The sequence below is a fragment of the Telmatherina bonti genome, assembly GCF_933228915.1.
Source record: "Telmatherina bonti genome assembly, chromosome: 22".
NCBI lineage: Eukaryota > Metazoa > Chordata > Actinopteri > Atheriniformes > Telmatherinidae > Telmatherina > Telmatherina bonti.
The window spans coordinates 24843874-24867630 of record NC_136631.1 but is presented as its reverse complement, the minus strand read 5'-3'; the positions used below and the strand labels follow the sequence as shown (position 1 = coordinate 24867630).

Sequence of the window (23757 nt, the reverse complement as noted above, 5' to 3'; positions counted from 1 at the left end):
GATTATCCTAGCTTAATAATGTCATGGCGCAACGTTTAAAACAAAGCCAGTCACGCTGCCTGTAAATGCCCCCACAAACCACACACTGCTGCTGAGGAAGTGCAATCGTTTCAGCCCCGAAACTCATTGCAACAGCAAGCAACTCAGAGGCAGCTGATTCTAAAAAACACCCACTGGTGACTCTAAAGCACAGTATGATGGTCTGACTCATCCTCACATCACCAGCTGACATCTGGAACTTCCCTCACCGTGGGTGATGGGCTGCCACACATGGGAGATTTCACTATTATACATGAACAGGAAGGCAAGATGCAGAAAGACCCCGAACCTTCCTGAGATAACACGTACACACTCATTCAGACACCCAAACATGAAAAATCCTCCAGTATTACGTAGGTGTGTTTTGCTGAAGAAGACACTAGTTGACCTGAAAGTTTTCTATCATGTGAGCTAACAGCACTGGATCAGATCTGCTCTGACATTATTCAGGCTTGCATGCAGTTATGCAACATGTACAAATATATTTCCCCCCCCCAGCAAACCACAACTACCGACCTTAAGCTGTTTCTAAAGACCTGTTAGGAAATGTCTGCAGAGAACCAGGTCCGTTTTTTATTTCCAGTTTCACGCTAAATTACATTCAAGCTGTCCAAACTAGCAACTCCAGGGCAGTTATTAAACAAGAAATCACCCTTTACTGACATCGTATTACATGTAAAATGGTCAAAGTTACTGTTTGAAAGTATTAGCACAAAAGCTGGGTATTGCATTAAATAATAAATTGCATGTCTTTACAGCAGCCATGAAAATGTTATTCAAACAACAATCAGGAAATGTAACAACCGTATCACACGGTATGCATTTGCATATGAACGTGTGGTTTAAAATGAATGTGCTTTCTTTTTACACCAGCAGATTGAAGAAGACGATTGCATAGTGTGAAATTTGGACAGTACCACCGCCTACAGCTGAAGTTGGTGCTCCATTTTAGCTGATAGGCATCTTTGAAATAGAAGCTCGTTTAAATAAAAGGAACATTTATGTGTCATTTGCAGCAAGGAAAGCAGCAGCAAAACAGCTTCTTGCACGGATTGTTTTTCTTGTATTTCACAGCCTTCTTGATTTGCATCGAGGCCTTGGCAACATAGTCCTGAGTTGTGCCTACATTGGCCTCTATGTTGTCCAGCATGCAGCCCTGCTGTTCCACCAGCTGAGCCATCTGAAAGAAGAGCTCGTGGATGTCTCTGATGCGGCTCTCCAGCTCCAGCAGCTCCTTGTGCCTGTTCTCGATCTCATTCAGAGCAGATCTGGCAGTCCTCCCCTCCAGCAGGATATTATCAGAGAAGACATTCCACTTTCCCGTCTCAATCATCTCGTCTATCTGCTCCCTGCTCACCTCCTTGCCCATGATCTCTGCTTGCCTCTGAATGCGCGTCTTGCAGTTCTCCCGTTGGGCCATCTCAGCCTCGTTGTACTCGGACATGGCTTCATGGAAGGCGCTGGTCAGAGACGCATACTGTGAGCGCACCATGCGAGCCACGGCCGACGTAGAGCCGTGTTCCTCCTCCAGCTCCTTGCTCAACTTCGCCAGCTTCTCCAGCCGTGCGTAAATGGCTTCTCCTCGAGCCTTGATGCCCCTACCAAGCGCATTAGAGTCCCGCTTGATGCTGCTGATCCGCCTGACTGACGTGAGGAACCTGGTGTTCTGCTTCCCCAGGCGCTTAACATCCATTTTGAGCAACAGCATCTCTTTCCTCATCGCTTGGGCCTCTTTGTAGATGCCGTCCATCACATCCTCACCCTGAAACATGACCTCCTGCTGCTCCACATGCTCCTCAGCCTCAGTGCTGTGGTTGTGCTCCTCCTCTGTAGGCTTGGAGATGAAGGTCTGCAGCTCACCCAGTCGGTCCTTCATTTCACCTGCAAAAGGAGTCAAGAGCTTTAACCGACCTCTTTAAATGACTAGTTCCATCCCTAAATAAAACATCTACATGTCAGCTGGAGCACCCTTCTCTTATAAATCATCTTGCAGGTCAGTTAAGTCACTTTGTAACCCTTTGTTGAGATAAAACAAATATATTGTGTTAAAGTCTGAGCTCATACAGTATGTAAAAGTTTTGGTACCTCTGGTGAAAGATTCTGCTATTAAAAGATGGGTTTTTCTGCAAAAAAGTATAGATTAAACAGAACATGATATTCTTTAATTATTATTATTTTGTGAAAATGAAGAAGAAGCTCTATGAGCAGCTGTGTTGCAAAGCATTTTTTAACTACTGCTTCCTAAGTATGTAATACAATCAAGAGCTATGGCCAAAAAAGAGTGCTATAAAGAGACATTTCAGTGTGAAACTTCTGTGAAGCAGAGGTGTTAAAGTTTTGGTAGCAAAAGTAAGGATGTGTTTAGGTTAGACCTGATCGTGTTTTTGGGTTGTTGCAGAAAGAGCAAAGAGGGAAGAGGTGGATCCAATTTAACACCAGCAAGTTCATTAATAAACATGACAGTCTGTGACACAGCTGAAAATCATATGGATGGTTTCTACAAGATAAATGATTTTCGATCCAAAAGGAATAAGCTTTGAAATATTAGATCCGACCTGAACATCATCTAACATCATGAACATAAACAGATGAGTCAGTCAGCAATAATTTCACTGGAAATTCAATGTAGGAATGAAATAAATCCCCAGACAGGAACCAAAAGACTCCAAAATGTTATTTTAAAAAAAAGACATTTTGAAGCAATGCAGGTGCTTGTCTACTGCAGTTTGGACTGGCTGTGAGGCCTAAACTGTAGCTCTAGCTCCTTTAGCTGTTTTTTGGTCAAATATGGATAAAAAAAAAAAAAAAAAGCAATGTTGCCTAAAATATAAATATATGTAAAAAGATATACTTTGTCCACCTTTCCCCCATTTAGGTTTTCTTACATTACTCACGGTCAGAAAAAGTGTGACCAAGAATGCTAAAACCTTTTTATACAGCTCTAAAATTTGTTTTTCAACTGTTTCTTCTTCTTATTATTATTATCATTGTTATCATTGATAGTAGTAGTAGTGGTATTAATGGCTATTAATGAGGTATAACACTTTTACAGGAAGCTTTGTATTGTTTCCAGTATTTTAGTTTCATGTATTTTCAATGGTCTTTCTGAGGTTTTACAGACTAGAAACAGTCAGTTACTTCCTCAGCTGAGACGGTCTCACCTTCACATAAGCTGTAAATTCATTCCAGCTCGTCTCAGACTCAGTTTTCTCCTACATGAAGGGACGAAGCTCTTACTAAGTTTAAAAATGTTAAAAACAGCAGAAACCTGATAGCATCATTTAGGCAGGACAAGAGAAGGAGACACTGACAACAAGCTGGACCTCTTCAGAAATGAACAGATTGTTTATTATTATAGAAAAGAGCACACATACCTCGTTGTGTTTTCCTCCAGCGGTGCTTTACTGTTCAGCTCTCTAAAGCAGAAGAGGCGATCAAAGAAAGAGCCAATTCCTCTTTTTTCTCTCGGTTACAAATATAGATTTCAACATGTGCCATGTAGTCATCTACATTAGGAGGTCTCGATGTGACACGCTGCACTGACACGCTGCAGAGTGCACAGATGCCGAAGATCACGCCTTTTTCCTCTGCATGCATGACACTTATCTTTGGTTTAAGTCCAGGAAGAACAGCCGTTGCATCATTTCCACCCAGTTTCAGGGCGCGCAGGTGAGCTCGCGCGCTTTGCAGTTGCGCACAAAAGCATCTGACACTAATCAGCACCTGTTTACAACTTTACTGTATGTTCTTTGTCTGGATGGAATGTATTTATATTGTTCCATTTAAAAACACAAACAAACAAAGTTTCTGGTTTTGCCTAGAAACAGCTGAGGATCAGAGATAAACAGCTTTAAGTCTTCACGACCACGACAATAAACATGGCTATTAAGACTTCAGAAAATTATGTGAACTTGAATAACAGGCATGATAAGTCACATCAACCTACTGTATTAAAATAATGATAATAAAATAGTGATAATAATGTTTTACTGCATATTATTATTTAGATTTTTTGGGGGGGAAATTGTTTTTTTTTTTTTTAAGATACCAGGCAAGATGCACATGTAATTCAAAAGATGCATTTAGATTAATCTCAAACACTGAGTGACATTAAATCAAATTAATTAAAAATGGAAGATTTACTTCTTTTTAAAAAAAAAAAATCGAAAAAAAGGAACATATTGACAAGGAACACAGAGCTCTGTAGCAAAGAAAACAAATAGTTATAACTATAAATAGTACACTAAGTATGGGTGTAAACACACATTTAGCCTGTGTCGTTCAACATGGTCGGAAGCAGAAGTTGCTCATGTTTATTTCAAACAAAAAACTTAAATGAAAGAAAAATCTTTTAAAAAAAGTTACTTTATGAAAATATTTTGCTTTAAAATTCCTACTGTCGTGGTCTTGAAGAGCCTCACTGCGCATGTGCAGAGATCTCCACACTAACTGCGCATGACAGAAAAATGACCTGCGTGACTCTTGTACATCATTATCATCAAGAGAGATCCATGAGCAGCACTTTATTTTTGCAAGTGTGAACCAGAGTTGAAGATTACTGACGAGTTTGATTCATAATGAAACTTGTGTGTAACTTTATTGTAGAATTTTTCATATAAACTTCTTCTGAACTGCGACAGCAACATGATGGAATGGCATCAAATGAAAATAATGTTTATTAAAAATGTATACAGATTAATAACTTATCACATTGTTTAGTCACTTGCATCAGAAAGAGATTCCAGTTTTCATAAACTATAGAAACATTTATGTTTTTCTAAGATTTTAAAGGTTCGTGAGCTTCAAAAACAATGAAAATGATGGTATCGTCAAGCCAACTTTATTTATAAAGCACTTTCTGACAGCTACTGCTAAACTAAGTGCAAAGTGTACTCCATGACTAAAAGCTCCAGTTACTATAAACATATAGCTCTTTGTTCTTTTAAGTTTTATAGTTCATTTCTGATTTTATGTTCTTGACCCACGTTGCTTCTCTCCATCACGCTCAGATGTCTCACCTCAGTAAACTGTCCATCCCTCTTGGGGCTCTTCCTCCCTTGCAGCCAGTGTGATGATGTAGTATTTCCCAGTCACAGTGAGCTTCGTTACATCTAGTTGTGATAACATGGAAAACAGCCACAAAACATCTTCTTGAAGGGATTGTTTTTATCAGAAGCAGTGGCTCTTTCCAGCTGGACCATGCCATCTTGAATAACCGCCTCTGCATTCTGGACATTCTTCTCAATGCTTTCTATCGTGGTGCCCTGCTCTTCTACCAGCATGGCGACATCCAGGAAGAGCTCCTGGATAGCCCCAATTCTCTTCTCCAGTTCCAGCAGCTCCTGGTGTCTGCTCTCGATCTGCAGGAGGGCGGATTGGGCAGTTTTCCCCGTCACATGGATGCTGAACACGCACAACTCCTCGCCCCCCATCATCTCCTCCAGCTCTTCCTCGCTGACCTCCCTGCCCACCACCTCCATCTGCCTCTTCATCTGCCGTTTACAAGCTTCCCTGTGGCTCATCTCTGTGTCATTGTAACTGAACATTACCTCCCGCAGAGCATTGCTAAGACAGTGGTACTGTGTTCGAGCAATTCGTGATGTGGGGTCAGAGGTGCCGCGTTTAGCCTCCAGCTCTCCGCTCACATCTTTCATCAAGTGCAGCTGCTGCAACACAGCTTCTGCTCTGTGCTTAATGTCTGCCCCAATTGCATTGGAGTCCCTCTTTGTCACAGTGGGGTGTGAGGATTGGTTTAAAGCTTCGTAGTTCACATCTTTCAGTTCACTGATGTCATTCTGGATCTGCTGGATTTCCAGCCGGATGCGCTGGGCCTCCTTCAGGACACCATCCAGGTCCTCGTCAGGATCTGCGGCTGCTTCATGCTCTGATAGAGTGCTTAGCTCTACTGTACAAAACCCCTCAGAGTCAGTCTGCACCTGATGCAGGTTGTCCAGTCTGTCTCTCATGTCTGAAGGACACAAGAGAAGTGCATGATTTATTTAGTTTGTTAAACAGAGCAGTGATTCATAGTTTAGAGTCCTGCCAGGGGCCGAAAGCCACTTTTTCTGGCAAATTACTGGAATAAAAAGCAGTGAAAACATCTCAGGTTGACAGAAAGAGGTAGCAAAAAAAAAAAAAAAAAAAAAAAGTGTCAAACCCTGCATTAATCATCAGTATGCAAGGAAAATATTGAGCTGCTAAAAGTTTGTTGGCACTACAGTCTCCTTTGAAATGTCATATTGCATGATTAAAGCTTGTACAAAAACACTTATAAGCAGGAAGGGGTGGAAGATGGTGTTACACCGTGTACTTTTCTCTCTCTGTCACAGTTAGGGCCAAGAATAAAACAAACCTGTGATAATGTTCTAATATTACTAAATATACGTTAATAGTTAGGCATAAATTCCCCTAAATTCTGCCCTGCAGAAAATAACAGGAAACGGGAAAAAAAACATCAAAATATCAAAAATATCAAAATTGCTTTCACTTAATCATATATGTATAATAATATAACATATCTTAGACATGCTGACAAAGTTACTTTTTATAAGGGTGTGTGATAAGGGTGCTGAATATTAGAGCCTTTTTTCTTAATAAGTATAAGTGGGTGTGGGCTAACACGTCAGTGCAGCCAAAAAGATCAAAACAAAATGCTTCATCCAGCTTGAGAGCACAGCAGAGTCAACAATAATTATTTGCCGGTTAATCTGTGAAATATAATAACTTAGAGCAGAAAAGCGAAGCATCCTGTGAGCTGTGGGTGAATTTAGACACAAACAAGTAGAGAAAAAAACAAGAAAAGGGGTAACAGCACAAGACAAAAAGAAATATGGGCTGGATAAATATAAAAGAATTAAAGTAATGTGCCAAGAATTTTACTGAAGTATTTATCTTAGCAGATATAACAATTTCATATGTCCTGCTATGTGACAGGTGCACTACCTGTACGAGTAAAGGGTTAAAAATGGAAATATTGAAACCAGCTGTTGCACGGTGAATGAAGCATCTGAGTTTTATACCTTCTACTGAAGATTTATGGTTTTATGAGAAGAAAAATATGCAAAACTATGTCATATCGATGGACAAAGACTAGTTATAAATAAACAGGCTTTTAATTTATAATGTGTGCAACAGGCAGGTCTGAGATCAGTCAAAACACAGTTTTACACACACACGAACACTCAAATGAAGACGGAAAGCTTGTGAGTGAGCACTGTGTGAACACAGCGTCTGAAGTATCAAATCATCTTAGATGAATGTTTTTGATATCCTGGGACATTTTTTTAAGACTGACCAAACAAGTTCCTGAGTGAATAAGTACAAATATATATATATATATATATATATATATATATATATATATATATATATATGTATATATATATATATATATATATATATATATATATATATATATATATATATATATATATATATATATATATATATATATATATATGTGAGTGAATAAGTACAAATATATATATATATATATATATATATATATATATATATATATATATATATATATATATATATATATATATATATATATATATATATATATATATATATATATATATATATATATATATATATATATATTTGTACTTATTCACTCAGGAACTTGTTTGGTCAGTCTTAAAAAAATGTCCCAGGATATCAAAAACATTCATCTAAGATGATTTGATACTTCAGACGCTGTGTTCACACAGTGCTCACTCACAAGCTTTCCGTCTTCATTTGAGTGTTCGTATATATATATATATATATATATATATATATATATATATATATATATATATATATATATATATATATATATATATATATATATATATATGAAAGTAAAAGGATTTAAGAGAAATCCAAGAAAAGCAGAAGGAAGGTACAGAATCTGTACACTGAGTTGCCGCATGAAAGGCTGGCATGACCTGATGACACCAGGAAGTCTGTTTAAATAAGACACATTTTCATTATTTTCCTACATTTTCCTACCATATTTTCCTACAAGTACAAAAAGGACCTGAGTTGAGTCTCTCTAATCTTTACGGTAGACATCATTTAGGTGAAACCTAAAAAACATGAATAGCTGTCATGACATCATTCTCACGCCTTACTTGTATACTTGTCAGTTTTCTGTAGAGGGCTCACAGATGTTTCTTTGTCCTCTGTAGTCAAACCTGACCGTGAAAATGAGAGTCAAGTCCGATGAGTGGCAGCAGTGGAAGACTTTTAAAAAATGTTAACCTTCATCAGTTATCCACCTGTTTAAGCGGAAAACTCTTGGAAACAAACCTTTCTGCATTCCTTTTGTGTCACATGGAGGCAGAGGGTGACGTGCACTCAGCTGAAGCCAAACCTTTCAAGGATTGACTCTGAAGGAGACGATACATGTGTGTTTCCATTCTTCTATATTTTCAGACCAGCTGTAAGTTAATGAGACTTAATGATAAATGATAATTACTGAATAATACTTAACTTGATAATTAATGAAGTAATGAATAAAAAAAAAGATACATTTTGGTGTTGTTTTACTTCTATGTCAAAATAATGTAACAAACATTTTATTTATTTAGTTGAATTGATGTACATTCAATTTTAATGAACATTAATAAGGAACAGATGTAAGCATGATTATTGTTAACAAGCTCATTTGCATCAATACAACAATAAAATGTTAGTACAATAAAACAATAATGCATAAATGATGACATTAACCCTTTCATGCGTAGCGGTGGTTGGTATAGTGCACACACATTTATCATCTTTTTCTTGCATATTCATGAATGATGATGGTATATTTGTTTAAAAAAAACAAACACTTCAATGGATGTTAGCAAGTCATGCAATACATTACCACTCACTGAAGAATAAATAAATCTATAAACTGAACCGAAATGCATTCAATAATTATGCATACAATCATTATACAAGTTTGCTTTTGTGATAAATAGGAAAACAAAATAATACAGCGGTATTTTGTAGAATATTTACATCTTATAATTATGATCATATATTGTTTGATAAAATTTATATAGAATACATTAAAATAAATCAATGTGTCAAATAAATTAAAAATATTTCTAATAAATAAAAAAGTATAATTTCCTATGTATGTAGAGGTAAAAGACTGTATTTAATACAGACATTGTTATGTACAAACAATGCAGGGTTAAGATTTTAAAACTGTTTCTACATTAGAAATGATCTGAATCCCAAATTTCCTGAGCTGGAAACACTGAACACTGGGATGAAACATTATTCTTAAAAAAACAAATTAAGCACACACGTTTCTCAACAAACTAATGACTCTTTATTACAAAAAGTTTATAGCAAGCCCAACAACATTCTTGGCTTTAGAGTTGTAAAGTGAACTGATGATGTTAGCATCCAGCTCTGTGTTATTAACAGGCAGGGTCAGTATCTTTGCAGTGAGATCAACTGGAGTTAACATGGCAGTCACCTCATCAACAGAGTTAACAAAAAGCTGATTAAACTCATTTGACAACATATTTGGGATTGTAATTGTTCCTGAGAGGTCAAGAAATAAATTTGCTTCCGACACTGAAGACTAGCAGCATTACAAGAATAAAGAGAAAGCATGTCAGATATGTTATCTCCTACAGGGGGTGGGACCAAAGTTATCAGTTATGATGAAAAGTCATGAGGTCTTTCAGAAGTCAGGTTATATGTTTATCTCCCCAACTTCTCCTTTCATTGAAACCTAATCTGTACAAAGGTTTGTTTTTATGCTGCTCCTGACTGCTAAGAGATTATCGGTGAAGCAACCAGACAGAGAAGCTGAACTGCCTTTGGACAAGAACATGAAGGGTTCAGTGGATTTGTGGGCGGATGTGCGATGCCATAATTTCCAGCAGCAGCACCAGCAGTGGTTTATATATGATTATAATTTCCATCAGCCTCCAAAGTATGAATCACGCTTTGCTTCTCAAAGGGGATTTTCATATTACTAAGCGCACACAACTCCAGTGTGTGACGGCCCCTTTCTCAAGAAATAAGAAGAGCATGAATGAAAACTTCTGAAGCTGAAGTTTGTCAAGAAAAAAAACCGGAGCAGTGATCTTTCTCTTTCTTCTCATGTCATGTTGCCACAGGAGAAAGGAATAAAATTAAATATTTATTACTCACTTATTACTCCTTCATGGACATAAACAAAGCCTAAGAGCTCAGTCAAAGTAGTTCATATTTAAAGTCAGGAAACATAAGAACTAAAGCATCTCCATCAGGAGTTCTCAAGTCAAATCCCTTGGGAACTACTATCCTGACACTTTTAGATGTTTCTCTTATCTCCAACACACCTGACTCAAATGAGCGAGTCGTTGCCAGAGCTAAATGACATGCATGAAAAAATGCCGCTATTTGTTTCATGTGCATTGGAGGAGGGATTCATTGTAAAGGTGTGGAGTCAGGCTCTCTGAATCTATATAAGTGAAAGCAATTTCCAACTCCAACCACTTGGTGGCAACAAAAAGTCTCTCAGTCAGAAAAAGCTTCAGTAATGCACATGTTTTTTCTCAACATATTTTCTTTCAGTTTAAGATTTACTGCATTTCAGACGGAGATGTTGTCCACTCATTCTAATGCAATCGCTGAAAAAAAACAAAAACAAAACAGCAGCTTTATCTGTCTGTTTGATTTCTAGGAATGAGTTATGATATTAGACTTGAATTGGGAAAAAACTAGAAGGAAAAAAAAGGCAGGGTTTCAGATCAATATGGCTCCTCATGGTCTGAGAGTAATTCAGCTGACCGTTGGCAAAGTCCCATCAGGCTGTCAGGTGATGCTTTCCGTCTGGCAGCTTGACCATTGAAGTCTTATTAGCAAAGTTCTACAACAATGGTTGTCTTTCTTCAGCCCTGATTTCTCAGAGAGGAATTTTTGCGGCAGGTCATCAAGATCAAGGAAATCTGTTGATGTTGTGGAGAATGATGGAAGCCTGGAGGGAACACTAAAGTCTGCAGTAAAGCTCTCACATCTTTTCTGTGTTTCAATTAAATTCAATTCAACTTCATTTGTATGTCACATATTCACAACCAAGTCATTGCAGGACACTTTTTACAGACACTGTCCAATTCAATGTGGTTCAGCTGTAATCCAGTTAAAACAAATCCATTATTTGAGCCGCTTTGGTCCAACTTACAATACCTGAAACAGACAATAAATGAAAATGACTGTCTGCTAAATGAAGATGATTGAATTGAATCCTATGTTTGGTTCTATCCACCATCCTGAGCATGCATGGGACAGCTGGGGACAGTGGAAAAAGAAAAAAAAATCATCCAATTTAGCCGGGCTAAACCAGGCTAAACCAGGCTAAACCACTGAAGGTCAGTTATTTGCAGGGAAGTGCTCCATGCATCATGAGACATCCCCTCAGAAGTCTGAGCCTAAAGCAACATATTAACCTTTTAAGACCCGACCCATGAAATCGTGGTGAGAAATTTATTTTGTCTTCTCACAAAATGTTTTTTGGGGAAATTATTATCCATTTATTACCACAAGATATGTCAAAATTACTACAGTGTTATCATCGGCTTCCTGGTATCTGTCAGAAGGGAAGAAGAGAAGTATCAGATTTTGTTCAACAGGATTTTAAGCAAAGTTTTTACCATGAAGACATACAAAATGTCCCAAAAACTGTAAGTATCAAATATACCATATTGGGCTCTGTGGGTTTAAAGCAGTGTCTATTCCGGTCCTCAGCCCCCCCTGCCCTGCCTATTTTGGATATGATCCTCACCCAAAGCACCTGAATCAGATTATTGAACTTCCTCATCAAATTCTTTGCAGCCTGTTAACAAGCCTTTATTTCATTCAGGTGTGTTAAAGTAGGGCTGACTATGAAACATGCAGGGCAGGGGGAGTCTGAGGACCGGAATTGAGAAACGCTGGTTTAAAGTGATGGCTAAGTGTTTATCAAAAAGCAAAGAACAGTTATGCTTTGACATGTTTCCATCCTGCAGATCCATGTATACTTTCCTCCCTTATAAGACTTGATGTACTATCACACACACTGCTAATTGTACAACCTATAGACAGGCATCTGTCTTCTTAATCCTGTCTAATAAATTCAATTAGAACTGTCTGCAGTGCTCACCACCTCTCACCCTAACACCAGGACAGGCTCCTGCTATCCTTGACCAAGACACATTAAGGAAGGTAAAGTGAATTTAAACAGTCACAGAAGGACACGAGTAAAGTTGTACAAGCATCTCAATTAAAAACAAATCAAAGAGATGGGAGCTTTCAGATTCTATGGAGCAAAAAATAAAAACCATACAGGCTTGAAATGAGTTCTACCTGCAGCTGGAGCAGAAAAATATCCTAAAACCTACATTTGCAAGTACCATTCTCTGCACATCTTATCGGAGTTAGACATTGCTAAGATATTGCTGAGGCAGCTTTACTCTGCTGGAGTATTTATTTTATCCAGATGGCAGTGACAAAAACTGTCTTTCTGCTTGTCTAATGCATATTCAAAGCATATCCTGTATGTTTAATATTAATCTGTGGTAAGATGTCTTAAAGACCTCATTGTACTGTTTGACCCTAGAGAGCATTTTGCTCTCAGTGCCAGATTTACTCATTATAAGAGCTTCCAAAAGCAGAATAGGAAAGAAAACCTTTAGCATTGTTTCTCATTTTATAGTAGAAAGTGTTTCTGGGTCGGGTTTTCAAGGTAGGTACCACCTCAGTATTAACCCTTTATGGCACTTGTTAAAATACTTAGATGGAGTGCCATAATAATTTTCCACCACAGCAAAGAGTATTATAATTATATTGGAGAATGTTACAAGATTTTAAAACATTCATATTTCTAAAATAACAGAAGTTAAATAGTAGCCAGTGATCAATAGTAACAGTTTGTTTGGTTTTTTTTTTCTTCAAATTTTATGCTGAAAAACAATCTCAGTAAAATAGCTGGGGTGTAGCCTGGTCTTTAATGACGGGTGTAGAGAACTTGGTGTGGTTCTACAATTTCATGGACTGGCATGCACTTTGTATGTCCAGTGAAATGTCCAAAACAAAGCTTAAAATTGTCCTTTCTGATCAACTTTATACTCTGGGCTTGACTGCGTGACCCTCAACCATCCCTTTAATTACGCTGCTATAGACATGGAGTACTAGAGAAAGTCTCTTCACTGTGTCTTATATGCATATATGCATATATGCATATATATATATATATATATATATATATATATATATATATATATATATATATATATATATATATATATATATATATATATATATATATATAAATACAACAATAATTATATAATAATACATTCTTGCTGTGATTTTCCTTTGCAGTTTAGTAATTGTTTCTTTTTTCTTGTAATGGTGGCTCCTTGTGTCCCCGTCTTGCCCTTTTGCTGATAGGTTATAATTGGATTAAACCGAGGTGTACCTAATTAGGCTGTTTGTTTTCACTGTAAAGTGTCCTGAGTTGATTTGTTACTGCATAAATAAAATGAATTGAATTTTCCACTACTTGCAGTGCAAAATCTACTGAAATATTAAGAAAGTAAATATTTCCAAAACCCCATGGTGTGTCATATAAACATTCAATTTTAAATGAGAAGGGAAGATGGAATTTTCTAGATTTGTTTTTTCTTTAAATTTAAATATTTCATTTTTGCTGCGTATAGAAAGTGGGAGCGTTATTTAAAATCTGCCTTGTTTTTTTTCTACGTTGTAGTAATTCATTGGATTTCCGGCTCTAAACTCAGCTCGACAAACAAGTGAAAAGCTGTGAATTAAACCATGTTTCCACTTCTCAGTCAGCTGGTTCAGATTTTTTATCTTCCATCTTAATCAATAACCTCAGTTTCACATGTATACTTCCTTGATCAGCAGGATGTCTGCATGTGATCAGCAGAAATCAGTAAACTCCTCTCACAGCTTATCACATGTTCATCTACAGCTGAAGCGACACTGGGGTAGTTTACAGAGAACAAAACAAAAATGTATTTTTCATTATATGCTGTTAATCTGCTAATCTGAAGGACATCAGTCTAATCGATGCATTTAGAAGTTTGAATTGAGCTCATAACCTCAGTTCACAGTGTCACCATGCCAGATTTATTTGCTCATCTTTTTTTTTTGTGAGGAATGTTTTTACCTCTTTATTACACAAAATACACAATTACATAATCAGTGATCCACTAACATGGGTCAGATGAGCAAAGTTTCTCTAAAACAAATGCACTTTTAACCTTGTGGTCTGGTAACTCTGCTGTCTTACAATCTTACAAAAACATTTAAGTGAGAAAAATCAGCCAACTAATCATCTTGAATATTGAGAGAATATCTGAGTTAAATGTTCAGGCCAACAAACCCTGTGTGACCTAAACTAATGTCTCTATGTAGCGATGTCAAACCAACATCTCATGCTTTGTGTATTTTTGTTAAACTATACTACAACAATGTCAGCAGTGCGAGTCAATGTACAGTTAATGACATTTTATGCAATTTCTGACTTATGCAGTACAACTGTGACAATTTCAAAACTTTGCTGACATTCATGCTTTCAAATCCAATTTCCTACACATGGCGAGAAATTGTGGTAAAGCAGAGGAAAAGACTCTCTGATTAGATCTGAATTTCACCCACATGCTCAGATTTGAGACTCTTAGATGTCCATTTACAAAAAGATGACATGCATGCACATGCAGTCTGACTCGCTGAGACCCCCCTACTTTTTTATTACATTATGTTACATCAGGCCTCGGGAGTTAGGTTGCTGTTATCGATGGAGAAAACATCAGCTGTTTCCAGTTATCCGAAGTTGTGACTCTAATTATTTCAACCTATTAACTCTGCACTGAGGTTCACATAATAGCACCAGTGTCTTGGAGCATCTGGTCAAATTAACATGAATGCCTGTCATGGGTTTGGAGATGTTTCTTCCTGATTTCCCAAGCTCTCACTTTGTTCAGCTCAGGTGATGCGTTGCTCTTGTTTTAAGTTCACCCATCCCCAGTTTTAGCTGCTCAGAGGGGCTTCAATGTGGAGCAAAAATAAGTGTCAATGACAAAACTTGCATAATAATTATAGATGTGAAAAACAGTTTATAAAGTGATAAACTTAAAATAAAGAGTCACGCTGTTTATATTTTAGCTTGACAGTTTGAAGATGTACGAGAGAAAGGATATTTAAAGGGGATAAAGTTACATAAAACGGGGCTTTAAAACCTCGCAGATTCATTTTGTTGTGTTGAATCAAGTTATTTTCTCTACAAAATGGGACATGCCAGAGTGACATCTAATCTCATTAAAGACAGACATGAATGATGGAATATTAAATCAGCTAGTACTTAATCGTTGCTGATGGTTGTAGTAACCTTATGACACCAATGCCAGGTACAGCATTATGCTGCTTTGAGTAACCCCCCTAAAAGTTCATGCTAATTCTGGACATTTCTTTTTTTTTTTTTAATATGGACCACAAAGAAATGAAAACATGGCCTACAAAAGAGATAGCAATGGCTATATTTCCATTCAAAATCTATTTTTAAATTATATTTTTACAGTCTTTGTGTTAAAATGAGGAGAGGAGCTCAAATGCTTATTTTTTAAGCTGATCTGCAACATTTGGATGATATTCATTTTGGACTTGGCAAACTCTTTGAGTTCTGACCATCTCAAATACAGATAATGAGTTTTTTTTATTATAATCCTATGGAGTGAATTCAGATTTCTTTCGGATACTATTTACGGATATTTGAAAATAAATTTTAAGTCTATTAATACAATATTATCTTTATTCATTTTCTGTGAAGACAAGATCCAACCTGGTCCTGATGAAGTAAAGACTAAGCGTCAATACATCAACTCCCTCTGCCCAAAATTATGGTACAAACTTTTTGTATTTTGTTTTGTGTTGCTGATGTGCCTCTTTTCTTTTCAAGGTCAAGATATAGTTGTTATCCCAATAACTACATGACCAGGATTTTCTTGTCTGCCCCCTAAATAGGGTAACCTACTCTACCTGCAAGACTGAAAAATGCACTGGTAGGGGCAATGGGAGGAAATGAGGTTCTTTCTTATGGTGAAGATGATAAATAACTTGATAAAAAAAAAAAACAACTCCTTTATTTATTTCCCTAGTTGGATTCTTTAGAAAATACTACCAGAACACTGTATGTGTCTTTTAATACTCTTACGCAAATGGCCTGAGTCATCAACCGAAGTTACAGGAATGATAAGATCCCTCAGAGACTTAAATACCCATGGACAAATCAGATGGCTGGATGTTTTTGTCTTAGAAATGCTCTACAATCAGCAATAAAAGATTGACTAAGGTTCATGGATGGGTTTTATGACCAAAGTGGTGTTTAAAAGATAAAATGTCTGCGGATGGATCAGAAAAACTTCCACTAAATGTAAAGTATGTCTTTGCTTTCACTTAAAGAAAAAAATAATAAATTGCTTTCAATGATTTTATACTCATCAATGTGCATCTTCATTTTTTTTTCACACCCTGTTTTCAAGAAGAAAAGTTAGTTCAGTCTTTGCTCATGCTGAACAATTATTATTCTTGTGTGCAAAGACAGTTGTGTAAGTTTCTTTTTGTGAGCTGGTTTGATATTATTACTTTGCTTTAGCTTGTTCTTCTTAAGGAATTAGTTGAAACAAAGTTTTGTTTTGTTGTTTTTTTTTTTTTTAAATTTTCTATTTTTTAGTTTTGTATCCTAAAACTAAAGGTGTGTACTTGTAAATAAATTTGCAATGAATTGAAACGTGTTAATTTTGACTGATATTTTGTAGAAAAATTGCACTAAACACAAACCCAAATCATGCTGGGCAGACTTTTCCTTCATAAAGTCCAAACAAACCTGTAATCTTGACTGGCAAGTCTTTCTGAAAAAGCCTCAATAACCTTTTGGTCTGGATCCTGGATAAAAACTGGAAAACATAAAAACTTTTAAGTATCTCACACCATGCAGAAGTTACAAAATGGTCCACAATGCATAAAAATGATGCTGCAGAGTGCAGAGATTGACATACTCAAGCTGTGTGTATGAAAAACATTTAATAAGCACTTGAATTAAAAGAGAAAATGTAATCTTAAGAGATTTTGATTGAATCATCAACTTGCTTCTTAAACAAAATGCTCTTTGTAAACATGACATGCTAAAGGCTACAGGCAGTCTGCCAATTCAAGAAAAAACACGGTTGCTTTCATATAGAAATGATGGGTCACTGAAAGCGCAGCGTTTCTGGAGGCTTTCCTGAAGAAAACTTATCTCCTCACTTGCTGACAGATTACATTATAGATACTGCTCTTACATCTTTGCAGTAAACATATAGCTCCTGTCAGCAGTTAGTTAGCCTAGCTTAGCTAGCTAAGACTGGTTAAAGAGCCAGCTAGCTTAAATTTAATTTCAGCATTTAAGCATTTTAACATGAAAGATTTATTATGAAAAGATAAAGCTTTCCAGCAGCCCTTTCCTACTTTAGACAGAATGTCTTGTGTTAAAGACGCTCTGTCATACTATTTTATGTTCGCCTGCCATCATGATATTTTACCCACGTCTCAGTTTACTCCACAAATCATATTAAGTCTCTTTGGCTCAAAGGTTTGACCAGTCAGTTGATTTCCATTTTCAAGCAAACGTCTCGCTTGGCTTGAGAATCTTTTACAATTTCCATAGGCTTTCATGCTGTTTGAAATAGTTCTACACATATTACAGTTTTTTATCAAATAATCAAATATATCTTGGACACTGACAATCAATTAAGATAACGGAAGAACTGGCTGCAACATTTCTGGATGAAATAAGTGCATGAGTATCGCACATGATGCCTCCTGATGCATCAAGTTTTCTTATGTGCTCTGAAATCAAATCAACCATGAAATTTTCACAAGTCACAACTTTGTGAAACCAGTGTGAATCAATCATTTCGGTCACAATAACAAAAGGTCTCTCTGGCTCCAGCAGCTTCCTCCAGCTCCTCCTAATGGAATTCTCTAAAAGGAGGGTCCAATGGTTAGGTGCTTGAACCACCACTAAATGAGAAGGAGTATTATATCTTTACTGAGCTCCACCCAAATGACTGAACTTCTAACTTGATGGCATTTAGAAAGATTGAACTTTTGGTCTTTATCCAAAATTCATTGCCACCAGTCAGTGTAGGGACCTGGATTTCAATGAACCAAGAGATTTGGCTCTGCTTTTTCTCTACCAGTTAGGCAATTTAATACACCCAACACTGTCAAAAATAGAGGTACAAGATAGGGACATTTCTGTACCTAAAGGTACATTTTAAAGAAATGTTCTCTCAAAAGTACAATACTGGTCTTTAAGAGACCAGAAGCACACCTTCAGAGAACGAAAAAGGGTTCAAAGTGACAAAGTACAAATTTGTACCATTTTCACCATAAGGGTGCCTGCAGCACTGAAAAATGTTTGTCATGACAAAAACTATTGTTAGCAGCAGTGCTTTAAGTGGGCCAGTATGCAGCAGTACGCAGTACCGGCACTTTTAAATTCTATCCTTTTGCATCCCGGGACTATTTTATACAGCGTATAGTGCATACTGGGACTTTTACCAGCTTTTCTTCAGCAATCAGTATGCCCCCACATATTACAACTGATATTTGATGATTTTATTTTTAATTTTTAAAAAGTCGCCTCAAAAGAAATGTATTGTTAAAACCGGTTTACACTTGCTGTAGCCCACAATGTCAGTGTTTTGAGTTTTTGAAGATTATTTCTAGATTAAAGATAAGATAATGCAAAGTGGCATGGACCAGGCCTAATGCTGTGAAAAACATAAAAAACATAACTTGATATGGTAAGGTTGAACTTGATAAGGTACAAAAATAGACCAGAACTGAAGGGTACAGAAATGTCTCTCAAAAGAGTACACCCCCAGCGACAAGCATTTGTACCTTTTTAGGTACAAGCTGGTACCTCTATTTTTGAGTGTGAACCTGTGCTGGATCTCACAGTCCCCTTTGTCCCACTTGTAAAAAAAGACCTCCTGACTTTCTGTTTCTCTATTAACCCTCCAACATTTTCCATTTATGGAGAAGATCTTATGGCAAAAAGACATGCATGATCTTGTGATCTTTAGGGATGTTTTATCTGTAATTTAATATTCCTGGTTGTGTCTCTTAAACAAAACGGGTCCAAGGACATAAAACAGAATTTTTGAAAAACAAACTAAACTTCATAAGTGAAAAACAACCGAGAGACGAGTCTGACACAAAGTCTGCTGAAACCTTGGGTAAACATAACATAATAGCTGTGTCCAGTGGCCAATTCCTGCACTGTGAGGTCAAATAATGTCATGGTGGCATACCAACTCACCAGGCCATGGAATTATGCAGACAATGACTGGATACCATGTCTTCACTGACATGACAGAGCTGCCTGGAGAGATAACAGACCCTCAAAAAAATGAAGACCTGAATAAAAAACAAGGAAAGAAGGGTTTTATATATATATATATATATATATATATATATATATATATATATATATATATATATATATATATATATATATACATACATACATACATACATACACACACATATATATATATATATATATATATATATATATATATATATATATATATACACACACACATATATGTATATATATATATATGTATATATATATATATATATACATATATGTATATATATATATATATATATATATATATATACATACATATATATATATGTATATGTATATATGTATATATATATATATATATATATTTATATATATATGGATATATATATATATATATATATATATATATATATATATATATATATATATATATATATATATATATATATATATATATATATATTTACATACATATATATATATAATACATATATATACATATATACGTATATATACATAGCTATACAAGCTATTTCAGTGAGTAAATATTTCTCTCAGGTTGAAGGATCTGATTTAAAGATCAGTTCTTAACATTTCATATTTAGGGGGAGATGGAAGAAATGGAGGAGTTTAACTACTAAAATCCACATAATCTGCAAACTTTCACTGTCACGGAGGGCTTTGCAGTACACCTTCTTTTTATGAAAACATGTTTCAAACCATTTTAAGAATCACTGCTGGTCTTTTATAAACCTAATGTACGCTAGATGCACAAGGCTGCACGCTTTTTTCTTGGACGTTTCCCTCAGTCATCTGAGCTCAGGTTGTTTTTCTCTGCAGTTTTTTCCCTCCCTCCCTCTCTCTTTCTCTGCTGTGATGCAGCGAGAGGCGGGCAGGGTCGGGCCGGGCCGGGCCGGGCCAGACTCAGCTTATATGGCTTCATGTGATCTTGTTGGGAGGCGTTTGGAGGAGAAAAAAAAGGAGTTTCTCAACATCCAGCCCGCAGCATTTGAGAGCTGGCTATCTCTAAGGGAGTTACTGGCTTGTTTGCGTTGGGGTGTCTGTCTCTTTTTTCCTCTGGGGGACATTTTTCAGCACTTTCAGCACCTCTCCATCCGGATACTGACGCTCTGCAGCTCCGATAATGGGACACACTCAGTCTGCGCACCGGGAGGACAAGAATGATGCAGCAGCTGAGGAGGAGAGCGCAAATGTGGATGGTGTTCAAACTGAGCAGCACATTGAAGACAAGGTATCATCTTTTATTCCACCCGGAATTAAGAAAAACAGTCCTATTTCTTGTGTTTGTGGTCATTTATCCCGCAACAACTCGATGATTTTACTTTCTAAACAAGATAATCTGCTCAGAAAATATGTAAAGACTCGAGCAAAACCAGCTGATGGCTGCTGAGAGCTTGAAAGATGCTGAGAGCTGAGCTTTGCTGGTGTCAGGACAGTGCAGACTCAGCTTGCCAGCTAGTCCATTAAGAATAAAAGTAAAGTCCTTGCTCACATCCATCCCTGCTCTGACACTGACATGTATCCTAAGTAGTTTTTTTACTATTTATTTTTTATTATAGTTGTTGTTCCTGGAGGCAACATTTACTTCCTCCTTGAAAGTGGAAAATGAGGTCACACACATGTAAACAGTAAAAAAAAAAAGTTGTTGCCGCTTTAATTGTCATAAGCGATGAGCCTTAAACTAAGCTTTTGTTGCTGATTTCCTTTGAATGAGAGAAAGTATTCTGAAGAGCCAGTTTTCACTGTTACAGGGATTTACTGGAGAGGATCATTAATTCTCAGAGGAACATGAGTCCAGGAAGAGAGATAAAATGTCTTCTTTGCTGCAATCAGCAAAAGGCAACATTGATTATTTGTGTACATCATTACCAGGTTACACTGAGCAGGAAGTGAAGCAGAGAGCACTGACCTGTTCCAGAATAAACTAGTAATGTGGCTAATGCCAGATACTTTGCAGACATATTTGCCTTTGGACGATCATATAATGAAGGGAAGTATAATGGGAAAACACTGAGCTGCTGTCAGAGCTGGTTTTACTGGCAGAAGTTTTCAAGCAGCACACACCGCTTCATCATATTAACTTTAATTGAGTGGAACAATCTGCTTTTGCTTTTTCTTTTCTTTTTTTGGTATAATTGTGAGAATAATTGAGGGTCTTCTGTGTCATGTGTGTTTGCAAAGCTATTACATAACTTGAAATATTTTCTTTAATTTTCTGGACATTTCAGAGCAGCACATTCAGTGGCAATTAGGCCCCAAATGAACGGAAACAAAGACATGACTGTTTATAACTCTCAGAGCAGGTCAGATGTGTGTATGTGAGACAATACATTTCTTTAAACTGGAAAAATTAATTATAATCACAGCCCTTTGAACTTTCGGAGATCATCGGCGTGTTTGCATTTGAGAGGAATCTCTCTCATGGTTTACAGTTTCATCTATAGGAACAAGCTATAGAAAGCTTCAGAAACCGACTTAAGCTGTTTGTCTAGTTGCTTATTTAGTAGCTTTACTTCAATTCAATTCAACTTTTCAATTCAACTTTATTTATATAGCGTCAAATCACGGCAATGCCATCTCACATTAGTTACTGGACATGAGTTTCTTGTTGTTTTCAAGCCATGCTCAGACTCTTCATACTAATCTGCCTCATGGACTTGAGATTTGGGCAATTAGGACTGTTAGCTGCAAAGCGGCCATCAGTGACTGGACTGTATTGTTTGTTTACAAAACTAGACGGAAGACACAGAAAGCAGTAAGAAAACCAAATGGAAATCACTTTCTTTTAAGCTGTTGCAAATGCTTGAATCTCACTTGTAAACAAATAAAAGTGACTGCTGACACTCTGATTTCTGTATTTGAACCACATGAGCAGAGGTACAGTCTTCACTCAGTGTGTTTTCCTTCTCGCAGCCTCTCAAAAACAATGGGCAGATCGCAGAGATCAATGGAAAAGCAGACAGCTCTATTGCAGAGTTTAATGGTCACTGTGAAGATGAGATTGCTGCAGAGGGTAGGTACACATATTTGTATATTACTGCTCTTAGACAGATTATGTAAACCTGGTTACAATAAAAACATGGTTTGTTGGATTAGATGTCGCTCTTCACAGCTCTTACAGTCAGAGTTATAATGATCAATTTCTTTCTTTGGTTTAGTTCTTTGTCCAGAGGACGATCCTTCAGAACAGCTGGAAGTAGAAGAGGTGGCACCGTTGGAAGAGGAGCTGCCTGTTGAAGCTGATGCCAACAAAGTAGAACCAACAGAATTGATTGAAATGGAGGCCAGCCAGAATGACATCAATGAGGGTTTTAGGAAGTTTTTCAGCAACATAGGTTTGAAGCTGACAGTAAAGACAGGCTCTACGGACAAAAGCGACACACAAAAACACTTACCTGATGAGGAATCGGACAAACCAGACAACATCAAAGACAATGTGAATGAAATCACATTTGAGGCCACTGAACAAAACACAGATCTTAACACAACACCAGAGCTTCTGGACAATGATTCAACAACGTATCAGACTCTGACAGACGTCCCGTCTGAGGATTTTGCAGAGAAAGCCGAGGAGGAAATGGCAGAAACCAAAGAGGATGAGGCTGCACCTGAAGATGCAAACACATCAACAACTTCCCCTGAAAATGAGGAAGCTGACCAAGATGCCATGCCTGAAGATGAATCTCCACTATCCCCTTCACTTTCAGATGGAAAAGAGTTTGCAACTCAGTTTAAAAGGTTCTTTACAACAGGAATCTTTTCTGGTATTCGGAAGAAAAAGAAGCCCGGCGACGAGGAGGTAACTGAGAAAGAACTGGTAGATATGGGGAAAAAGATGGCTGCAGAGACAACGGATCAAACTGTACAAGACCAACAACCGGGCAAAGAGGAGGTTTCTCCAGGTGAAGGACCCACAGCTGAAATAGAGCTTGACAGGAATGAAAAAGACGAGATCCTGACTGCAGAATCGACATCCACATCTGGAAATGAGCCTGTTCAAGCCAGCCCCTTGAAAAAACTCCTGTCAGGTTCTAGTTTCAAGAAAATATCCAAAAAGCCGAGAAGCAGAAAATCAAGTGACGCAAAGCTCTCAGACTCTGGGGAACACAACCAGCTTCTGTCATCCACAGAGTCAGCTGAGAACAAGACCACCACAGAGGCAGCAGGTGAAGAGGACGGAGCATGGGCTTCCTTCAAAAGACTTGTGACTCCACAGAAGCGCATGAAGAGGCCTTCTTTGAACCAAGAAGAGGAGAGGGTTCCAGCCTCTGTAGATGGAGCAAAGCACAGAG

The 23757-nt window shown here is 37.1% G+C and overlaps 2 protein-coding genes across 2 annotated transcripts; both read right to left on the bottom strand.

The window, feature by feature from the left end:
- Positions 1-832: 832 nt before the first annotated feature.
- Positions 833-1915, bottom strand: stx11a (syntaxin 11a; the record flags this gene model as incomplete). The annotated part of the gene is made up of 1 exon (XM_079261643.1): positions 833-1915. The coding sequence occupies one exon, from the start codon at positions 1913-1915 to the stop codon at positions 1046-1048; it is 870 nt and encodes a 289-aa protein (XP_079117769.1). The 3' UTR covers positions 833-1045.
- Positions 1916-5150: 3235 nt separating this feature from the next.
- Positions 5151-6005, bottom strand: LOC306772125 (syntaxin-11-like; the record flags this gene model as incomplete). Its single annotated transcript, XM_079261538.1, has 1 exon — positions 5151-6005. The coding sequence occupies one exon, from the start codon at positions 6003-6005 to the stop codon at positions 5151-5153; it is 855 nt and encodes a 284-aa protein (XP_079117664.1).
- Positions 6006-23757: the final 17752 nt, after the last annotated feature.